Raw genomic sequence first — 16,283 nt, forward strand, 5'->3', positions numbered from 1 at the left:
CTCTGGTTCAGAGATGTTTGCACATTGCTACTCACTTGGCACCACACCTGCTCTACTCTTCTTATTGGTCAGTCAGTCTCCAGTATTGGTCCCCAACAGTTTCTTGTGCTCCCCTGTAAACTATGTTGCCCGGTGTCTACCTCGGAGCCCTTTCAGCTCTTCAAGGGCTTGCATGAACCCCTATTGTCAGCGAGCAATTGCCTGGGACCCTTCTCACTGTTAATTGCAGCATTAGGGCTCCGGGGTGCAATGATTATTGGGGAGCGCAACCCAAAAGGCCAGGCATGCACAGCGGCTTCACGGCACCCCCAGATAATCTCAGGGTGTCTGCCTTAGGAGCGTCTTCCCTTAATGTGCACAAGTCGGGGTTCTGCTGGTAGAATGCATTTCTATTCTATGGCCCGGTGGGCAGATTTTGGAAGGCCCCCCTAGTTATAGTGACCAGGGGACCTCTGAGACGTTAGCCAAAACCCAATCAAGGAAAGCATGGAGAGTGGTCAAGGGTATTCTCAGGAGAGTGTGGTCAGGGGTCCACAATGAGTCCACACATTGAAGCACACAATAATTCAGTCCAGACAGGTAGGTACAAAATACTATATTTATTATAGGCCCAAAGCACACACTAAGAAATGAAGCAAGTAGATGGTAGCATCACACGCTCGCTTATAAAACATATGTACAGTCACCGTTACTTTCTTAGAAAGGCATTCAATAGCTAAAAGAAGGCTAGTAGCGATGCAGTAGAATGAAACCAAAGCACAAGAATTGTTCCCTAACTTTATAAGTCCATTCCCTGTGATGTGTGGGGCCTTGTGCTCAAAAGTCACAAAGCTTCTTCTTAGGAGAAAGTGCTCGTGTAGGAAGAGTTCTTTTGATGGTGAAATGTTCCCAAAGATATTCAACAATAAGACAGATAGGTACTATTAGATCCCTATCTTTCAGATACAAGCTTTTAGGTCCGATGATCAGAAAGCATTGCAATGGAATAACCAAAGTTAATTCTAAGGTTTATTCTAAGGAGAACTGTGGGCGGTGAATGCGACGCAATTACTTATCCCCCTGACTCCTATTTTCCCAGGTGACTAGGTGAGTCAACTAGGGGTCACTGAGGCAGGTTTTCCCAGCGTTTGTTCCATGCAGGAGGCCTATGGGTTGCGGGTCTGAGGATTTCTCTGGTCAGCCGCTGGAGCAGGATACAACCCCTGGCAAAGAAGGCAAGCAGGATTCACTGCTGCAGGACTCTTCTGAATACCGCACATGACACAGGCAAGCAACCTTCACTGACGATCACAGCAGAGCGACGATGGCAGGCGTTTCTCCAGGCGTGATCAGAGAAGACCTTTCAGAGCAGGATCCCTTGAAGCTGAAATCCGGCAGGTAGGTGACTTACACCGCGAGCTGGGGGCCACTGAAGTTCAGGCTGGGAAATGTGGAATGTTGACGATTCTAGCGATGTAGCCCACTGGAGAGCTGGTCAGTCCACCGGGTGGTCCAGGGACACTTTCGTTTGCTCCGGACGCCTGGATCCCTGGGAATGCACAGAGACTGGTTGGTCCCACCAGTCCAAGGGTGGAAGCACCGCTCGGAGCCTTTTCAGAGCGGTAGACCATCAGGGCTTTGCGGTTCAAACACAGGTAAAGATGCTGGGCCTCTTTGGGGGGAGTCCACAGATCTTCAGTCGGCTGCTCTTCTACACAGGATACTTGGCTCCAACGCTGAGCTGAAGAAACAGCTGCAGGTGTCCTCTTCATATCCTAAATCCTGGCTGGAAGCAAGTCCAAGCCCACCAATGGTTAGGATCAGCACCATTCAAACAGCCAGCAGTGGTCCAATCAGGGACCACTGTGGGTTTCACTCATGACACACACTTATACGCTTTGGCGCTTCAGATGTGTAGTGGGACCAGACAGTTACACCCACATCCTGGGTCCACACACACCAGGCCAGCAGTAATCTGCAAACCCAGAATCTTTTCCAGGCGACTGCATGACCATATAAGGGATGTCCTGAGCTGAGAAGGCAGGAAAGCAGCCAAAGTACAATATGGCCAAAGGACAAGCAAAGATCTCATGGCATGGCCATTTTAGGGCACTAGTCACATTTAGTAGCCATACGCGGTAAACGCGAATGTGCACACTAAAAATAATGCAAAAATGGTAAGGTATCGGCTGCCTCCATCTTGTCTTTAGGCACATATATAAGTAACCAAACATCTCAAGTGTAAAAGAATAGGATAACACAAAAGTATCCTCACTGCACTGCATTGCAAGATGCTGTTTGCAGTGTTAAAAATCTACCAAAAGGGTAAAACGACAAAAGGGAAACAGTTTCCCGGACTGATGGTCTGAAGGACTGATCAGTTAACTCATAACAAAATGGGCAAAAGGCCCGGGAAGCAAAGCCAGAGGCTTCGCTCAGGGAGGGCTGAGGGGGCTATAGCCCCGGATCCTTTGGTTGTAGCCCCGGATAGAAACTTAGGAGCTACAACCAAAAGGCTAGCTAGCCCCGAGTCCCAACCATCCCAATATTAGTGTACCCCCGGATCTTTTCCAGACCTAGCAACGCCCCTGAGTAAAGCTGAAGCCTTCACTTTGTTAAAAGTCAGGACAGATGCAAAAGCAACCCTATAGCAAATGGAGGGAAAGTGGCCAAAAGAGGAATCTTTCCCAACATCTGCAACCTGCAGTTCAAAGATGTTTGGACCCTAGAACTCCCATGATCCCTCGCCTTTGACTGTCTGCCTACGCTGATGGGTGTTGTAGACCAGTGTATCCCACATACGGTAAAGCTTGGTTAATGCAGACATGCATCGGGACTAAATGGCCATGCTATACAAAATGGAAGGTGCGGTCCCACCCTCAGGAATTCACAATGTTTCCCCTCAATCTCTGGTTCACTTTCTGCGAAGGTAAATTTGCTAAGAGGGGATCAGATTTCTTTCTTTATGAACCCACAGCTGAATGATGTTAACTGGGGCAGCCATGCCCTTTTTGGATTATTGCCCTATCAAGCTTTTGGGCAATAACTATCAGAGGTCAGTCATCAGACATTTAGTTTAGTTTATTACTTGTAATGCGCTCCAGACCAAAGGGTATCCAGGCACAGGGCATAAGGATATTCACAGCTTGGTTACAACATGCAAAATACATTTAAATACATTTGGTTGCAGGTGCCAGTTGGTTACATGTAGGCACATTGTAATATAGGATATATACAGGATATATACAAGCAGGCGCAGCAGGGGATGTGTACATGCATAGTTTCGAAAAATAGGTTTTCCATTCAGTGTATAAAAGGTGTGGGCACAGTCAATAGATGACTAGTGGGCGACTATATGCAGAAGGCTTTTACAGTCTTTAAGCTGAGGGACAGACCTAGATGTCAGGATCTTTGAGCCAACTGGTGATGTCCTGGCAGAATTTCTGATAGGTTTGATTGATTCTTAGAGGGGATGGTAGCGAGTTCCACAAGAGGGCTGCCTTGACCGGGAAGCTGCTGCCTCTGATTTTGGCACGTTTGTATCTGGGGACCCGGAGGTAGATAGTATTGGTAAGTCTAGTGACTCTTGTGGCAGGTTTCAGAGTGAATCTGCCAGATAGGTAACGGGGTGCTGCATTATTCAAGCATTTGTGGGTGAGGGAGGCCCCTTTTAGTTTTAGTTTATCATGAGTGGATAGCCAGTTGTTGGCTCTTCTGGTATTAGAGATGTGTTTTCTCTTGGGGATTCCTAGTCCTGCTGGTTGGCCAAACTGAAATGCACCCGTTGCCAGAGTCCCAGCATAGCTCCCCATGACCAGCTCATGCAGGCTTGTGGCATACAGAGCACGCAGGGCTTTGGAGCACATGCCCAGAAGGTATGCAGAGTTTGGGTCACTTTGACCATGTGCGTGGCTTGGATTACACGAGTATACAGTGTGCGGACCTTTAGACCTACAGACGGCATAATTAATTTGGGCCATATGGACATACAATGTGAGTAACTGAGGGCGCGTTGCTGGATTGTGAGAGGGACTTGGGGACACATGGGCAGACGTAGGGTAGCTTTGGAGACTGGCACAAATAGGGTGTGGATCATGCTGCCCATGGGCTGCCAGTCTGGAGAGCGGTGAGTTCTTCCATGGACTGGAAGAGGTGCTTGGAGCACTATGTCAGCCAGTGTGAGTAGCACTTTGTCTGACAGCATGGGGAGCTTGCGACTGGAACAGGCACATGAACGTAGTGTGAGGCACTAGGGGCACGTTGGCATATTGTGAGGGTTCCATGTGATTTCATCGCCTGCTTTTACGTCGCCAGGCTTTTAAACGTGCGCATTCCATCGAATGTGCTCATGGTTTTTTTGTTTTCTTTTTGTTTTGGGGGGAGTCCCCCACCCACAATTATTTTTTACTATTGCCCACCCGCCCAAACCCTTATTTGCCCTTTCACACCCCACCAAAAAATTTGATTAGCACATACGATGTAATGTGCATGTTTAAAAGCCTAGCGATGAAACAATGTCGTGTGTGAGAGGCGACCAGTGTGAGGAGCGTGCACGAGGGCAGACCATGTGAGGGGCTTGGGGCACATCAACAGATATTATGAAGGTCTCTGGATCCATGGATCAACCATGCGAGTCACTGCCATGGAACGACTTCCACTTCCTGTTACCCTCCCGCGCTCATCTTGTTCCAAACACCTAGAGTAGATTGAATCGTCAGTGTGCGCGATTGGAATGGATTCTGCTGCTTGTACTCATTTAAAATGGCGTAAAATATATAAACCAGTCTTTTCTTTATTCCAGGGAGCTATGCCATGGGCGAGTTGGTGAGGAATTTGCCCGGCGGCCAGCAGAGACCGGCAAAGAACCTGGAGGAGGATACGGTGGTGGCGGTTCTCAACACCATCCACGAAATCGTCACAGACAGCTCTGAGAATGCGCGCTCCCTGATCCAGACCCAGGGCGTGGAGAAACTGGTCACTATCAGCAAGTCGAGGTAAGCCGAGACCGCTCACCCAGAGGGCAGCTAGAAAGACGAGCAACAGCTGTCCAGTCCCCAATGGGGGGTGCATTAGCCCCCATCATCACTATGTACCTGGGCCAATGTCTTCCTGTGATCTACTTACTCACCCCAAATTCATGTTCAGATCCCCCAACAGGAATCAACACCGCAAATAGATCGGGCCTAATGTGGTTGATGAGCTTGATTAGTTTAGTTTAGTTTATTATTTGTATAGCGCCACCTGGCCCTGGGGCATCCAGGCGCTTGGCATGGTTACAAAGTTGCAAAAATAGTACAATCGCAGTCAGTAAATAAGCATTACAGGTAGTCTAGACATTATATAAACATTACTGGTAGTACAGAACATTGAGGTATTTACATGGTTTGTAGGTTGCGCAGATTGTACAGGCAGTATATGAGCATTTGCAAAGGTTGTTGAGAGCATTGTAGGGCATTTACAGTTCAGCAATATATACAAAAGGTTGCGCAGAATTAAAAATATGCATTTTTGTGGTTAAGTAATTTGTAAGAAGGTGGAGTTTTAGGCTTCTTTGGCAAGTAGCCATGTTTTGGCACTGTGTCTGAAGCGGTGAAAGGATGGTTCGGATCTGGGATCGGTTGGTAGGGAGTTCCAGAGTTTAGCGGTGAGCACAGGGAAGCTTGTGCCACCTGCTTTTCGGAGCTTAAATCCGGGGACATTTAAACATTGTGTTTGGGCTGATCTGGTTTGGCGAGAAGGGGTGCGGTGCGTAAAGTTGTCCGAGAGGTATCTAGGTGCTTGGTTGGACAAGCATTTGTGTGTGTGAGAGAGAGCATTTTATATTCAATTCTCTGAGGTATGGATAGCCAATGACAGTCACGTCTGGCGTCAGAGATGTTCTCATGTTTGAGTATGTTCATAGCTGCTCTTAGTGCGTTTTTTTGGATTACTTAAAGCTTGTTGATGTTCTTTTAGCTGGTGCCCAAATAGAGAGCATTACAGTAGTTGACTTTTGAGAGTACTAGTGCTCTGTCTAGAGTGGTACAGTTAGAGGTCGAGAGGTAGGGTCTGCTGGCGTTGATGATCTTGCATGTGTAGGCTGTGGCGGAAGAGATGGCGTTGATTTGTCTGGTCAATGTAAGGGAGGAGCCAAGGTAAATCCCAAGAGTTTTAACGCTGTTGGAGACAGAGATGTTGTTGCCGTCAATGGTGAATGTCTGGTAAAGTTTGTCGGGGTTGTTGAGTCTGGATTGGGAGCCTAGGAGTATAAGCTTGGTCTTGTCATCGTTTAGGCAGAGTCCGTGTTTGGCCATCCATTCTTGGATAATGGAATAAATATTGTTGAGTACTGTGTTGTCGGTGGAGTAGTCGCCTGTTAGTGGGATGAGTATTTGAGTGTCATCTGCGTAATTCGTAAAGATGACGCCCAAATGGTCCAGTATGTCAAAGAGAAGTTTAGTAAACACATTGTTTAATGTGGGGGAAACACAGGAGCCCTGAGGGATGCCACATGTGACAGGGGCCGATTCGCTGGCGGCAGTGGGAGCAAAGACCCTCATGGATCCATTATTCAAGAAGGACTGAATCCAGGCATTGGCCTTGTCAGAAAATGTTGCTGCTGAGGCTAAATGTTTACAGAGAATATCGTGGTTTACCAAGTCAAAAGCGGCAAAAAGGTAGAGGAGGAGAAGGGCTAATTTACCAATGTCTTTAAGGTTGTCCATTTGTGTCTTGAGATCGATCAAGGCCGTCTCTGTGCCCCGTTTGGGGTGGAAGCCCGATTCTCTTAGTCCTAGCAGGTTATTTTTCTCTAGGTGGTTCTGAATCTGCAAGTAGGCAGCTCTGTCAAGGATTTTTAGGAGGAAGGGCACAGTAGTAATGGGTCTGTAATTGGTGGGGACGCTAGGGTCTAGAGTGGGTCTCTTCAGTAAAGGTAAAACCCAGGAATCCTTTAAGTTGTTAGGTACTATGCTGGATGAGAAGGATGAATTTATAAGAGAGGTGATGAAAGGGGCAAGATGTTTGGCCGCTGCCTTGATGACTGGAGCTGGGGAGATGTCACCTTGGCATTTGGAGGGTTTCAGTGAGTTAATTACATCTTCAACCTCTTTGGTAGTGATGGTGGAGAATTCAAATAGTTTGCGGCTGTCCATTTGTGTGGTGTGGGTGGGTGAGATGGGATTGTCTGCGAAGGTGAGGCTTTCCTTCTTCGACTCAATTTTGGATTGTAGCGTAGCAATTTTGCCAAGGCGTGCTTCTTGTATGTTGGTACACCAAGAGATGTCTTTGGTGCATGTGTCTGGAATGGGAGATGGGGACTCGAGGTCTCTCAGGATGTTGAATAGCTCTTTAGTGTTGGATTTGGCTTTGCTGATTCTCTCGTTATACATGTTTGTTTGTTTGAATGATATCTGACTTGTAGATACTGTAGGCTATGGAATAGGATGTTTTATTGTTAGTGGAAGGAAACTGTTTCCACGCTGATCCGGCTTGTCTTTTGTTTTTACTGAGAGTTTTTAATTCAGGTGTGAACCAAGAGTTGAGGTGCGCGAGTGGTTTGACTTTCCGTAATTTGAGCCGTGCTACAGTATTAATGGCATAAGAATGGTTGTGTTATAAAGGTCTACTAATTCTGTGGGGTTGGTAATGGTAGGTGTGAAGTGGATGATGGGTTGGAGTAGAGGGATGAGTTTCTCGACTGTTTTGTTTTTGCTGTTTCTTGTGAATGTGGGTGGAGCGTTGGCAAGGGGCACTGGTGCTTGTTTATCTTTGTTGATGGTGAAGGTGGTGGTCGGTCCAGGCACAGGATGTGTTGGATAGGATGGTGGTGTTGCAATTGAGGTCCACTATCCAGTTGAGGGTGCGGCCTTTGTTTTGTGTGGGTTGAGAAATGTGGTGGGTGAGTCCTAGCTCTGAAATAGTATTTGCGACTGTGCTTGCTTTGTCATCTTTCTCGTCATTGTAACCCAGATTTAAGTCACCAAGAATAAGTATCTGTGAATTGGGTTTGGTGTTATTGGAGAGTAGGAGAGCTATGTCGTCGTCAAATGAGGATATGGGGCCCGGCGGTCTGTAGATAAGATGAATGGTGATTGTGCTTGTTTTAGATGTGGATAGTTTGATGGTGACTAATTCCTCCGATGGGAGAGTTTGGTTTAGTATGTGTCTTACGTTAAGGGAGCTTCTTGCTATAATGGCTACTCCGCCGCCTTTGGATGTTTGTCTGTCCATGCGGTAGATGGTGTAGCCATTTGGGATGGCTAGCGCTAGAGTGGGACCTGATGCTGCGTGGAGCCAGGTCTCAGTGATGGCTATGAAGTCTAGATCATCACTAGGCACTAGGTCGTCTCCTTGTATCTAGCCGATGGTCTAGTGACTACCCCCACACACATTTGGGAGGGTCCTGAAAAATTCAAACCGGTGGAGACTGTCCATTCGGGGATAGCCCCTGATTGTGAAACACTTGTGTATAGGCGCGTTATAAATGCCATATCATATCATACCATGCATTCAGCCCAGCAACAGGTGATAGATACCCTGGCTGAAGTGTGGGTAGATTGGGACCAGGTGATTTCATGTCCCAGTTTCAGCCAGTTTACAAACGGAGCACGGACTAGTAGTCCAGGGTTGCACTTCCGCTGAAGTGCAAACCCTTATATGGCGGTTTTACCTGAAAAGGAAGGAGGATGGCACAATGACGAAGGCTTGTACCATGAGGACCAGCCGTGGTTTATGGTACTCAAAATGGCATTACTGTAATAAGAAATGAATGTTCACGGCTGCGCATAGGGAAAAAGGAAAAACACGGTTCACTGCCACCAGCCTGAGTTCACGTCGCAATAATAATTAAAGCGATGCAAAGTATCCCTCCAGCACTCCAATGAACGTAGATGGTGCGACACTGTAAAAATGTAGGTGAAAAACAAAGGGAGACCCATTCCCTGAACTGGTAAGCACAGGGTGCAGTACACCGAAAGTGAAATGAGAGAAGTGGGTGAGGAGAAGTGGGTGAGGGGGGCAAAAGGATCTCACTCACCCCAAAAAATTTGCTAGGATCCAGACAAGAAGCAAATAGGCTGGGTGACTCCATTGAAGTCAATGGAAGGAAGCTTGCAAAAACACGTTCTAAGGGACCACCATTTTAAAATGGACTGCATAAGCTTAAAATGGCAGCGATGCATCATGAACGTTCGGGACATTATGTGCTAAGAAGCATAAGTCATTGGAGTGTGACTCCACTGGGTGCCTTAGGCAAATTGTGAGCGTGCATACTTCCAGCCTTGTATATGCCTTGGGAGGGTTCTATGGCAGACCACTTCTGATCCCAGGGTGATGTGGAGTGACCCCTGAGACGTTAGGTTCCTGCAAGCCCAGGGGACATCTCAAGAGTGTCCTACACTGGTGCTACCCAATCCCTGGGGACATCTCAAGATTGTCCTACACTGGTGTTACCCAATCCCAGGGGACATCTCAAGAGTGTCCTATACTGGTGTTACCAGGGATATCTTGCGCTAGTTACTCGATGGATTCCTCACAAACCCAGAGATCACCTTGGGTGGTTTTGAAGCATGACTCTTCCTGCCACCAGGGACATGCGGAATGACCTCTAGGATTGACTTCTCCAATCTTCGGGGACACATTGAATGTCTTTCTCGTCCAACCGAGTGTGTTCCTAGGCTGATTCTGCCCACTCCCAGGTGACACCTCAAGTGGGCTGGAAGGACGACTCCTTATCTTGTAAGTGAGGAGTCTCTGACTCATTTTCTCGTTGCCTTTCAGCCAATCACAGCGGGAGGTGAAGGCAGCGTCACATGTCCTGCAGATGATCTGGAGCTACAAGGACCTGCGCAACACCTTGCAGAAAGACGGCTGGAGCAAGGCCCACTTCCAGGTGAATAGGCTTTTCCCATTTTAAGCCGAGCCAACCTGCCCCTCTGAAAAAGTCTGTGTTTCCATAGTTCTGAACTTTTTAATCTTTCTGATTCTTTTTCTTCTGCCTCTTTTCCTTTTACTTTCCTTCTTCAAATGGTCTCCTTCTCTTCTTGCCCAATTTCCCCTGATGTCCATGTTCTTTCACCTTCTACTCTACCTCTCTCCCCATCTTTCTCTTCTGCTCTTCTCCTCCTTTGTCTTTGCTCCCACCTTTTTCCTCTCTGCCCTTCTCTCTTCTCACTCGTCCAATCTATTACTGACTCCCACTTTTTTTCGATGCCTCTCTCGCCCACCTTTTGGTCCCCTTTCTGCCTCTCCCCTACTTCCCTTCTCTCCTTCTCTCCATCACCAGGACCAGTCAACTTGCAAAATGAGTGTGTCTGAAAAGCCACTCTGTGGGGACTACACATACAAAAATGTAAGTTATCTCACTTCAAAGACGTTTGCTATTAGGCAGGCAGACAACATTTATTAAATTATTATAAGTTTGTTACATCGAAGATCGTCTCGCTAAGGGGCTTGGTGACTGGTAAAATCCCAGGATGTTAACTCTGTCCTTGCTGAGCACCGCCGAGTTCCGAGAGTTTGCGATGCTAGCATGCACACCTCACATGTCAGTAGTACCATTCCAACATCATCTCAACTAGACAAACTATATGGTTGTTGTGTCGGACAGCCAGCTGAGACACAGGCCCACAACTATACCCCCCCTTTTACATCTTCAGGCCCTTCACCCTAGCCCTGCTAGCCCCACAGTGGCTACCAATCAAGGAAGAGTACCACTCAAAGACCTCCATTTCACCAAGGCACTGCAGGTGTGGGCCCCAGAATAATGACCTAAGGCTTCTGCCCCCACAGGCCATCCTTCTATCTAACGGCAGCCGCCCTGAACCAACTGATCAGTCAAGCACCCGTTTTGTGGGCACCCTCCGGAAACCTCCTTACCCTGTCAACCCAGGTTTGTAGAAGACACCCTAAGATCCAGCAGAGGTCTGTAAAGAACCCTGTCCACCACTGCCTATTTTGGGGGAACTCCAGAACTGCCTCAAGGCTCTAACACTTCACGGTCTGCTTCAATTGGCCCCGCTAATCCAGAGAGCGCGTACACATGGCTTCATTTGTAAAACAAGAGCACTACACAAAACACACAATTGGAGAAATTGACATCTAGTTGCCTGTGAGACACAGAATGACTATTTGAGAACATTGAGGGAAAAGATAGTCCATGCTAGTGTTGCGTTGGGTAGGATGTAGCACCATCGGCACGATACGTACTACATGAACATATCGCACAGATTAACAGCAATGCAAAACTTAAGGGATGAACTTGCCCATGATCTATAAAGCCTAGCCAATCCTCGCCCGGACAACATGTCGTAAACCAGATGAAAATCTCCTTCCATACCAGCCCCGAGGCGTGCATTTTGACTGCCAAACCCAGACCTGATTGGGCGATGCCTCAATCTATCCTTCTGATTTGTGTAAACTGTTGTCCTTTTATCCTAGATATGGCCAATGACACTGGCTACAGATGTTTAGCCACACACTTAAACGGTCCTGCTGCCCGCCCTGACCGCCGGCGTACATCCTCTTCCTCTCCTTCTCCCACCTCTCTTTCAGGCTCATTCCTTCTCTTTGACTTTTACTGCATTTTCACACCCCTCGCGCCCACTCTTTTTTCCTATTTTTCTCTCTTTCTGCCTAATATACCCACTTTATCTGTCTTGATGCTCCCCTGTTGCCATTCGACGGGCCAAGAACTGGCCCTGGTGGAGGGGGCTGTGGTGGGTGTTATTGGCCCACACCCACATTATACGCCAGTGGTGAAGGAACCATAATATCTGTTACAGTCCTCTCTCACAGGCTATAATGACCATTATAATCTGAAAAATTACATAAACAAGTAAAAACAAAAACGGTTACTAACAAAACTGTTAAATAAGGGGTTCGGCACCTTTCTCTGCGCATTATCCTGGTGGAATGTTGCCTAAGGGAGACACTAAGCATTCATGTGCAATCTTGGGAACGCAGAAGCAAGCATTAGAACAGTGCTTAAGGCCCTCTGCAGACTGTGGTGTGTCGGAGGAAGAAGTTGGACACTTAGAGGACATTGCGAATTTCGTTTATTCAAATAATATAATAATGCCTTATAATCCCTAGTGCGAGAAGGGTTTCCCTGCCTATATAAATAACTAAAGGTGCTTGTCCATCGTCAGGAAGTCCGAACTGAAAAGTTTCCTCCATCCAAAACTACTCCTACCTGACCCTACCACTATGTTAACCAACTTAATTTAGATTGGGGGAACCTCTCCCCTTGTTTTAGTATTCTGGTGTGTCAAGGTCTCTCATGCACTCAATAGTTCTCTTCTTGGAAATATCTTCAGATAGTCTGTCCACCATTTTGGCCAGAACCTTAATTTCCTTTAGAATGTACTTAAGCTTGGTCTTCCTTCTCGGGGTAAGTATTCTACAAGAACTGGTACCATTCCTTATTACTCCTAGATTTGGGTGCAAATATTCTTTTAACTCTATTCATTCTGGACGTCTCCTTAATGTCTTTACTTCCTCCTTTTCCTGGGGTTGTATCCCCTTCTGAACAGGCTTATTTGTAACTCTTGGGAGCAGTCTGTCTCCTGTCCACTTAAAGTCTGCAATGTCTTGTATATTTCAGTGGGATAAGTTTCTCTTCATGCACACTCCCAATTACTTCTCTTTGGACCTTATTTGTTATCCTCCTGATGACGTTAATACAGTTCCACTTTAACGGCTCTAATTTCGGTTCTTCGCCAATTTCACAGTGGACAAGTTTCTCTTGTCAGAGAATGATGCCCCGACAGCCTCCCAGTATCCCCTTCCTTCCTGTATTTTGGGTGGGTGGGGTCCTTTCGGGCTTGGCCTTCGCTCAGGTTCTCTTCTTGGTCTCGGTATCTCCCACTCAATCTGCTTTCTCGTGGCGATCACGTATGCCTGCAGGTCGCAGTGTGCCTCTCTGACTCCCGTACTGGGTGGTGGTGTTAGATGGACGGTATGCCCACCATTCATTGTGGTCACGCCACCACCATTGTACTGATTTGTTTCTTGTCTGGTTTCCACTTCCTGGGAACGCCGGAACACTTGTGCTTCACTACACTGCTCAGGGCTCCTTCGAAAGTTGCAGGTTCCGCAGCTCTGTCTGGTTCCGCCTCCTCCCGGCATAACCTTGCAAGGGGGCTTCCTCTGTTTACGCTCTTCTCCCTCTGCTAGCACTGCGTCTTGGCTCAGCGTGCTCTCCTCCCCCAGCCTCTTCGTCTCCATTATTTGTGTGTCTCCTCTTAAAGAGACAGACCCATCTTCTTGTGCATAACAGGTTATTTCAGTTTTACCTTCAGCCAGTTCTCTGGCCCTTGCAATATTTTCATATCTGATACTCCCATATATGCCGGGATGGTGGAGGGCTTAGGGAATTCCTTACATTGAGGTCCCACTTGCTCAGACCACTAGAGAGGGTTTTGCTGAGCATGCTTACCTCCCTAGCCTCAAAGTGGGAGGCTCCCCGCTGGGGAGAAGGGGTGATCGGGACTGACTTAGAAAGTTGACATTTCCCTGTTCTTTACCCTCTAGGTGTTCTACTGTGAAACAAACAGCTTGTAAATCCAAGAACCACTGCATTACTCTTGGGTTTGTATCCTTTCTCAATCTCATCCAGGTCAATAGTGAGTGGTCTGTGACCAGCCTGAATTTTCTCCCAGTCACATAGCATCTCAAGTTCATTATAGCCCACTTGATCACCAAGACTTCCAGTTCTACTGTGGCATAAATTTGCTTTCGTGGGAAAAGCTCACGGCTGGTATATAGTACTGAGTGTTAAATTGCATCATACCCCTGAGATAAAACTGCACCTAAATGAGCCTTCGAGGCATCCGTTAGTAAGAGGAACTCTTTATTGAAGTCCAACATCTCAAGGATGGGTTTGTAACAAAGTATGCTCTTAAGACAGTTGAAGCTGGCCTGATCCCTCTTATCGTAGAGTCAATTCTGCGGTGGGGAGTTCTGTCAGGTTGGCTGCCAGGCTGGAAGTTCAGGGTGAAACTCCTATAATAGCCGGTTAGTCCCAGCAAGGCACGCAGATTGCTTTTAGTTTTAGGAGTAGGTGTTTCTTTGACTGCCTTCACTTTCTTGGCCTGAGGTTGGATTAGGCCATTCCCAATGAAAAATCCTAGATACTTTACAGTGGATTGAGCCTGGTGACATTTTCAAGTGTTTGCTTTTGGCGACACGGACCATGCCATAGTAGCCTAGCCACAGATTGTACTCTCTTGTGTTGTTCTCCAGAGTCTCCCATCCTCTAGCAAGGAGGGCGCGAGAGGGAGCCAGAGATAGTACTCTCTTGCATTGCTCTCCAGAGTCTCCCATCCTCTAGCAAGGAGTGCGCGAGAAGGACCCACAGATAGTATTCTTTTGCTTTGTACCCCAGAGGCTCCCATCCTCTAGCAAGGAGTGCGTGAGAGGGAGCCACAGATTGTACTCTCTTGCATTGCTCTCCAGAGTCTCCCATCCTCTAGCAAGGAGTGCGCGAGAGGGAGCCACAGATAGTACTCTCTTGCATTGCTCTCCAGAGTCTCCCATCCTCTAGCAAGGAGTGCGCGAGAAGGAGCCACAGATAGTACTCTATTGCTTTGTACCCCAGAGTCTCCCATCCTCTAGCAAAGAGTGCGCGAGAGGGAGCCACAGATAGTACTCTCTTGCATGGCTCTCCAGAGTCTCCCATCCTCTAGCAAGGAGTGCGCGAGAAGGAGCCACAGATAGTACTCTCTTGCTTTGTACCCCAGAGTCTCCCATCCTCTAGCAAAGAGTGCGCGAGAGGGAGCCATAGATAGTACTCTCTTGCATTGCTCTCCAGAGTCTCCCATCCTCTAGCAAGGAGTGCGCGAGAAGGAGCCACAGATAGTATTCTCTTGCTTTGTACCCCAGAGGCTCCCATCCTCTAGCAAGGAGTGCGTGAGAGGGAGCCACAGATTGTACTCTCTTGCATTGCTCTCCAGAGTCTCCCATCCTCTAGCAAGGAGTGCGCGAGAGGGAGCCACAGATAGTACTCTCTTGCTTTGTACCCCAGAGTCTCCCATCCTCTAGCAAGGAGGGCGCGAGAGGGAGCCAGAGACAGTACTCTCTCGCGTTGCTCTCCAGAGTCTCCCATCCTCTAGCAAGGAGTGCGCGAGAGGGAGCCACAGATTGTACTCTCTTGCATTGCTCTCCAGAGTCTCCCATCCTCTAGCAAGGAGTGCGCGAGAAGGAGCCACAGATAGTACTCTCTTGCTTTGTACCCCAGAGTCTCCCATCCTCTAGCAAGGAGTGCGCGAGAGGGAGCCACAGATAGTACTCTCTTGCATGGCTCTCCAGAGTCTCCCATCCTCTAGCAAGGAGTGCGCGAGAGGGAGCCACAGATAGTACTCTCTTGCTTTGTACCCCAGAGTCTCCCATCCTCTAGCAAGGAGTGCGCGAGAAGGAGCCACAGATAGTACTCTCTTGCTTTGTACCCCAGAGTCTCCCATCCTCTAGCAAGGAGTGCGCGAGAGGGAGCCACAGATAGTACTCTCTTGCTTTGTACCCCAGAGTCTCCCATCCTCTAGCAAGGAGTGTGTGAGAGGGAGCCACAGATTGTACTCTCTTGCTTTGTACCCCAGAGTCTCCTATCCTCTAGCAAGGAGTGTGTGAGAGGGAGCCACAGATTGTACTCTCTTGCATTGCTCTCCAGAGTCTCCCATCCTCTAGCAAGGAGTGCGCGAGAGGGAGCCACAGATAGTACTCTCTTGCTTTGTACCCCAGAGTCTCCCATCCTCTAGCAAGGAGGGCGCGAGACGGAGCCAGAGATAGTACTCTCTTGCATTGCTCTCCAGAGTCTCCCATCCTCTAGCAAGGAGGGCGTGAGAGGGAGCCAGAGATAGTACTCTCTTGCGTTGCTCTCCAGAGTCTCCCATCCTCTAGCAAGGAGTGCGCGAGAGGGAGCCACAGATAGTACTCTCTCGTGTTGCTCTCCAGAGTCTCCCATCCTCTAGCAAGGAGTGCGCGAGAGGGAGCCACAGATTGTACTCTCTTGCATGGCTCTCCAGAGTCTCCCATCCTCTAGCAAGGAGTGCGCGAGAGGGAGCCACAGACAGTACTCTCTTGCTTTGTACCCCAGAGTCTCCCATCCTCTAGCAAGGAGTGCGCGAGAGGGAGCCACAGATAGTACTCTCTTGCATTGCTCTCCACAGTCTCCCATCCTCTAGCAAGGAGTGCGCAAGAGGTTTATTCAGACCTGCCTCTCGGGGTATATCGGTTCCCAGAACGGACAGGGTGTCTAGGTGCACGCGGCTTCAGGGTGCACGTAGTTTCAGGGTGTGCTGTCTTAGTCCGGGAGGCTGGGTTCCTCAGGG

General features: G+C 48.2%; 1 protein-coding gene across 13 annotated transcripts in view; it reads left to right on the plus strand.

The window, feature by feature from the left end:
- ARVCF (ARVCF delta catenin family member) overlaps positions 1–16,283 on the plus strand; it is a 2,420,581-nt gene that overhangs the window by 2,341,092 nt on the left and 63,206 nt on the right. For 9 of the 13 annotated variants that reach the window (XM_069620022.1, XM_069620031.1, XM_069620027.1 and 6 more), the window contains 3 exons: positions 4,781–4,973; positions 9,739–9,850; positions 10,244–10,309. In XM_069620022.1, coding sequence (XP_069476123.1) covers positions 4,781–4,973; positions 9,739–9,850; positions 10,244–10,309 — 371 coding nt within the window. The remainder of the gene's footprint in view (positions 1–4,780; positions 4,974–9,738; positions 9,851–10,243; positions 10,310–16,283) is intronic. The other 4 variants (XM_069620028.1, XM_069620032.1, XM_069620029.1 and 1 more) reach the window with 1 other exon arrangement.

The sequence above is a fragment of the Ambystoma mexicanum genome, chromosome 10 (assembly GCF_040938575.1).
Source record: "Ambystoma mexicanum isolate Mex_15411 chromosome 10, UKY_AmexF1_1, whole genome shotgun sequence".
In the NCBI taxonomy this organism is placed as follows: Eukaryota; Metazoa; Chordata; class Amphibia; order Caudata; family Ambystomatidae; genus Ambystoma; species Ambystoma mexicanum.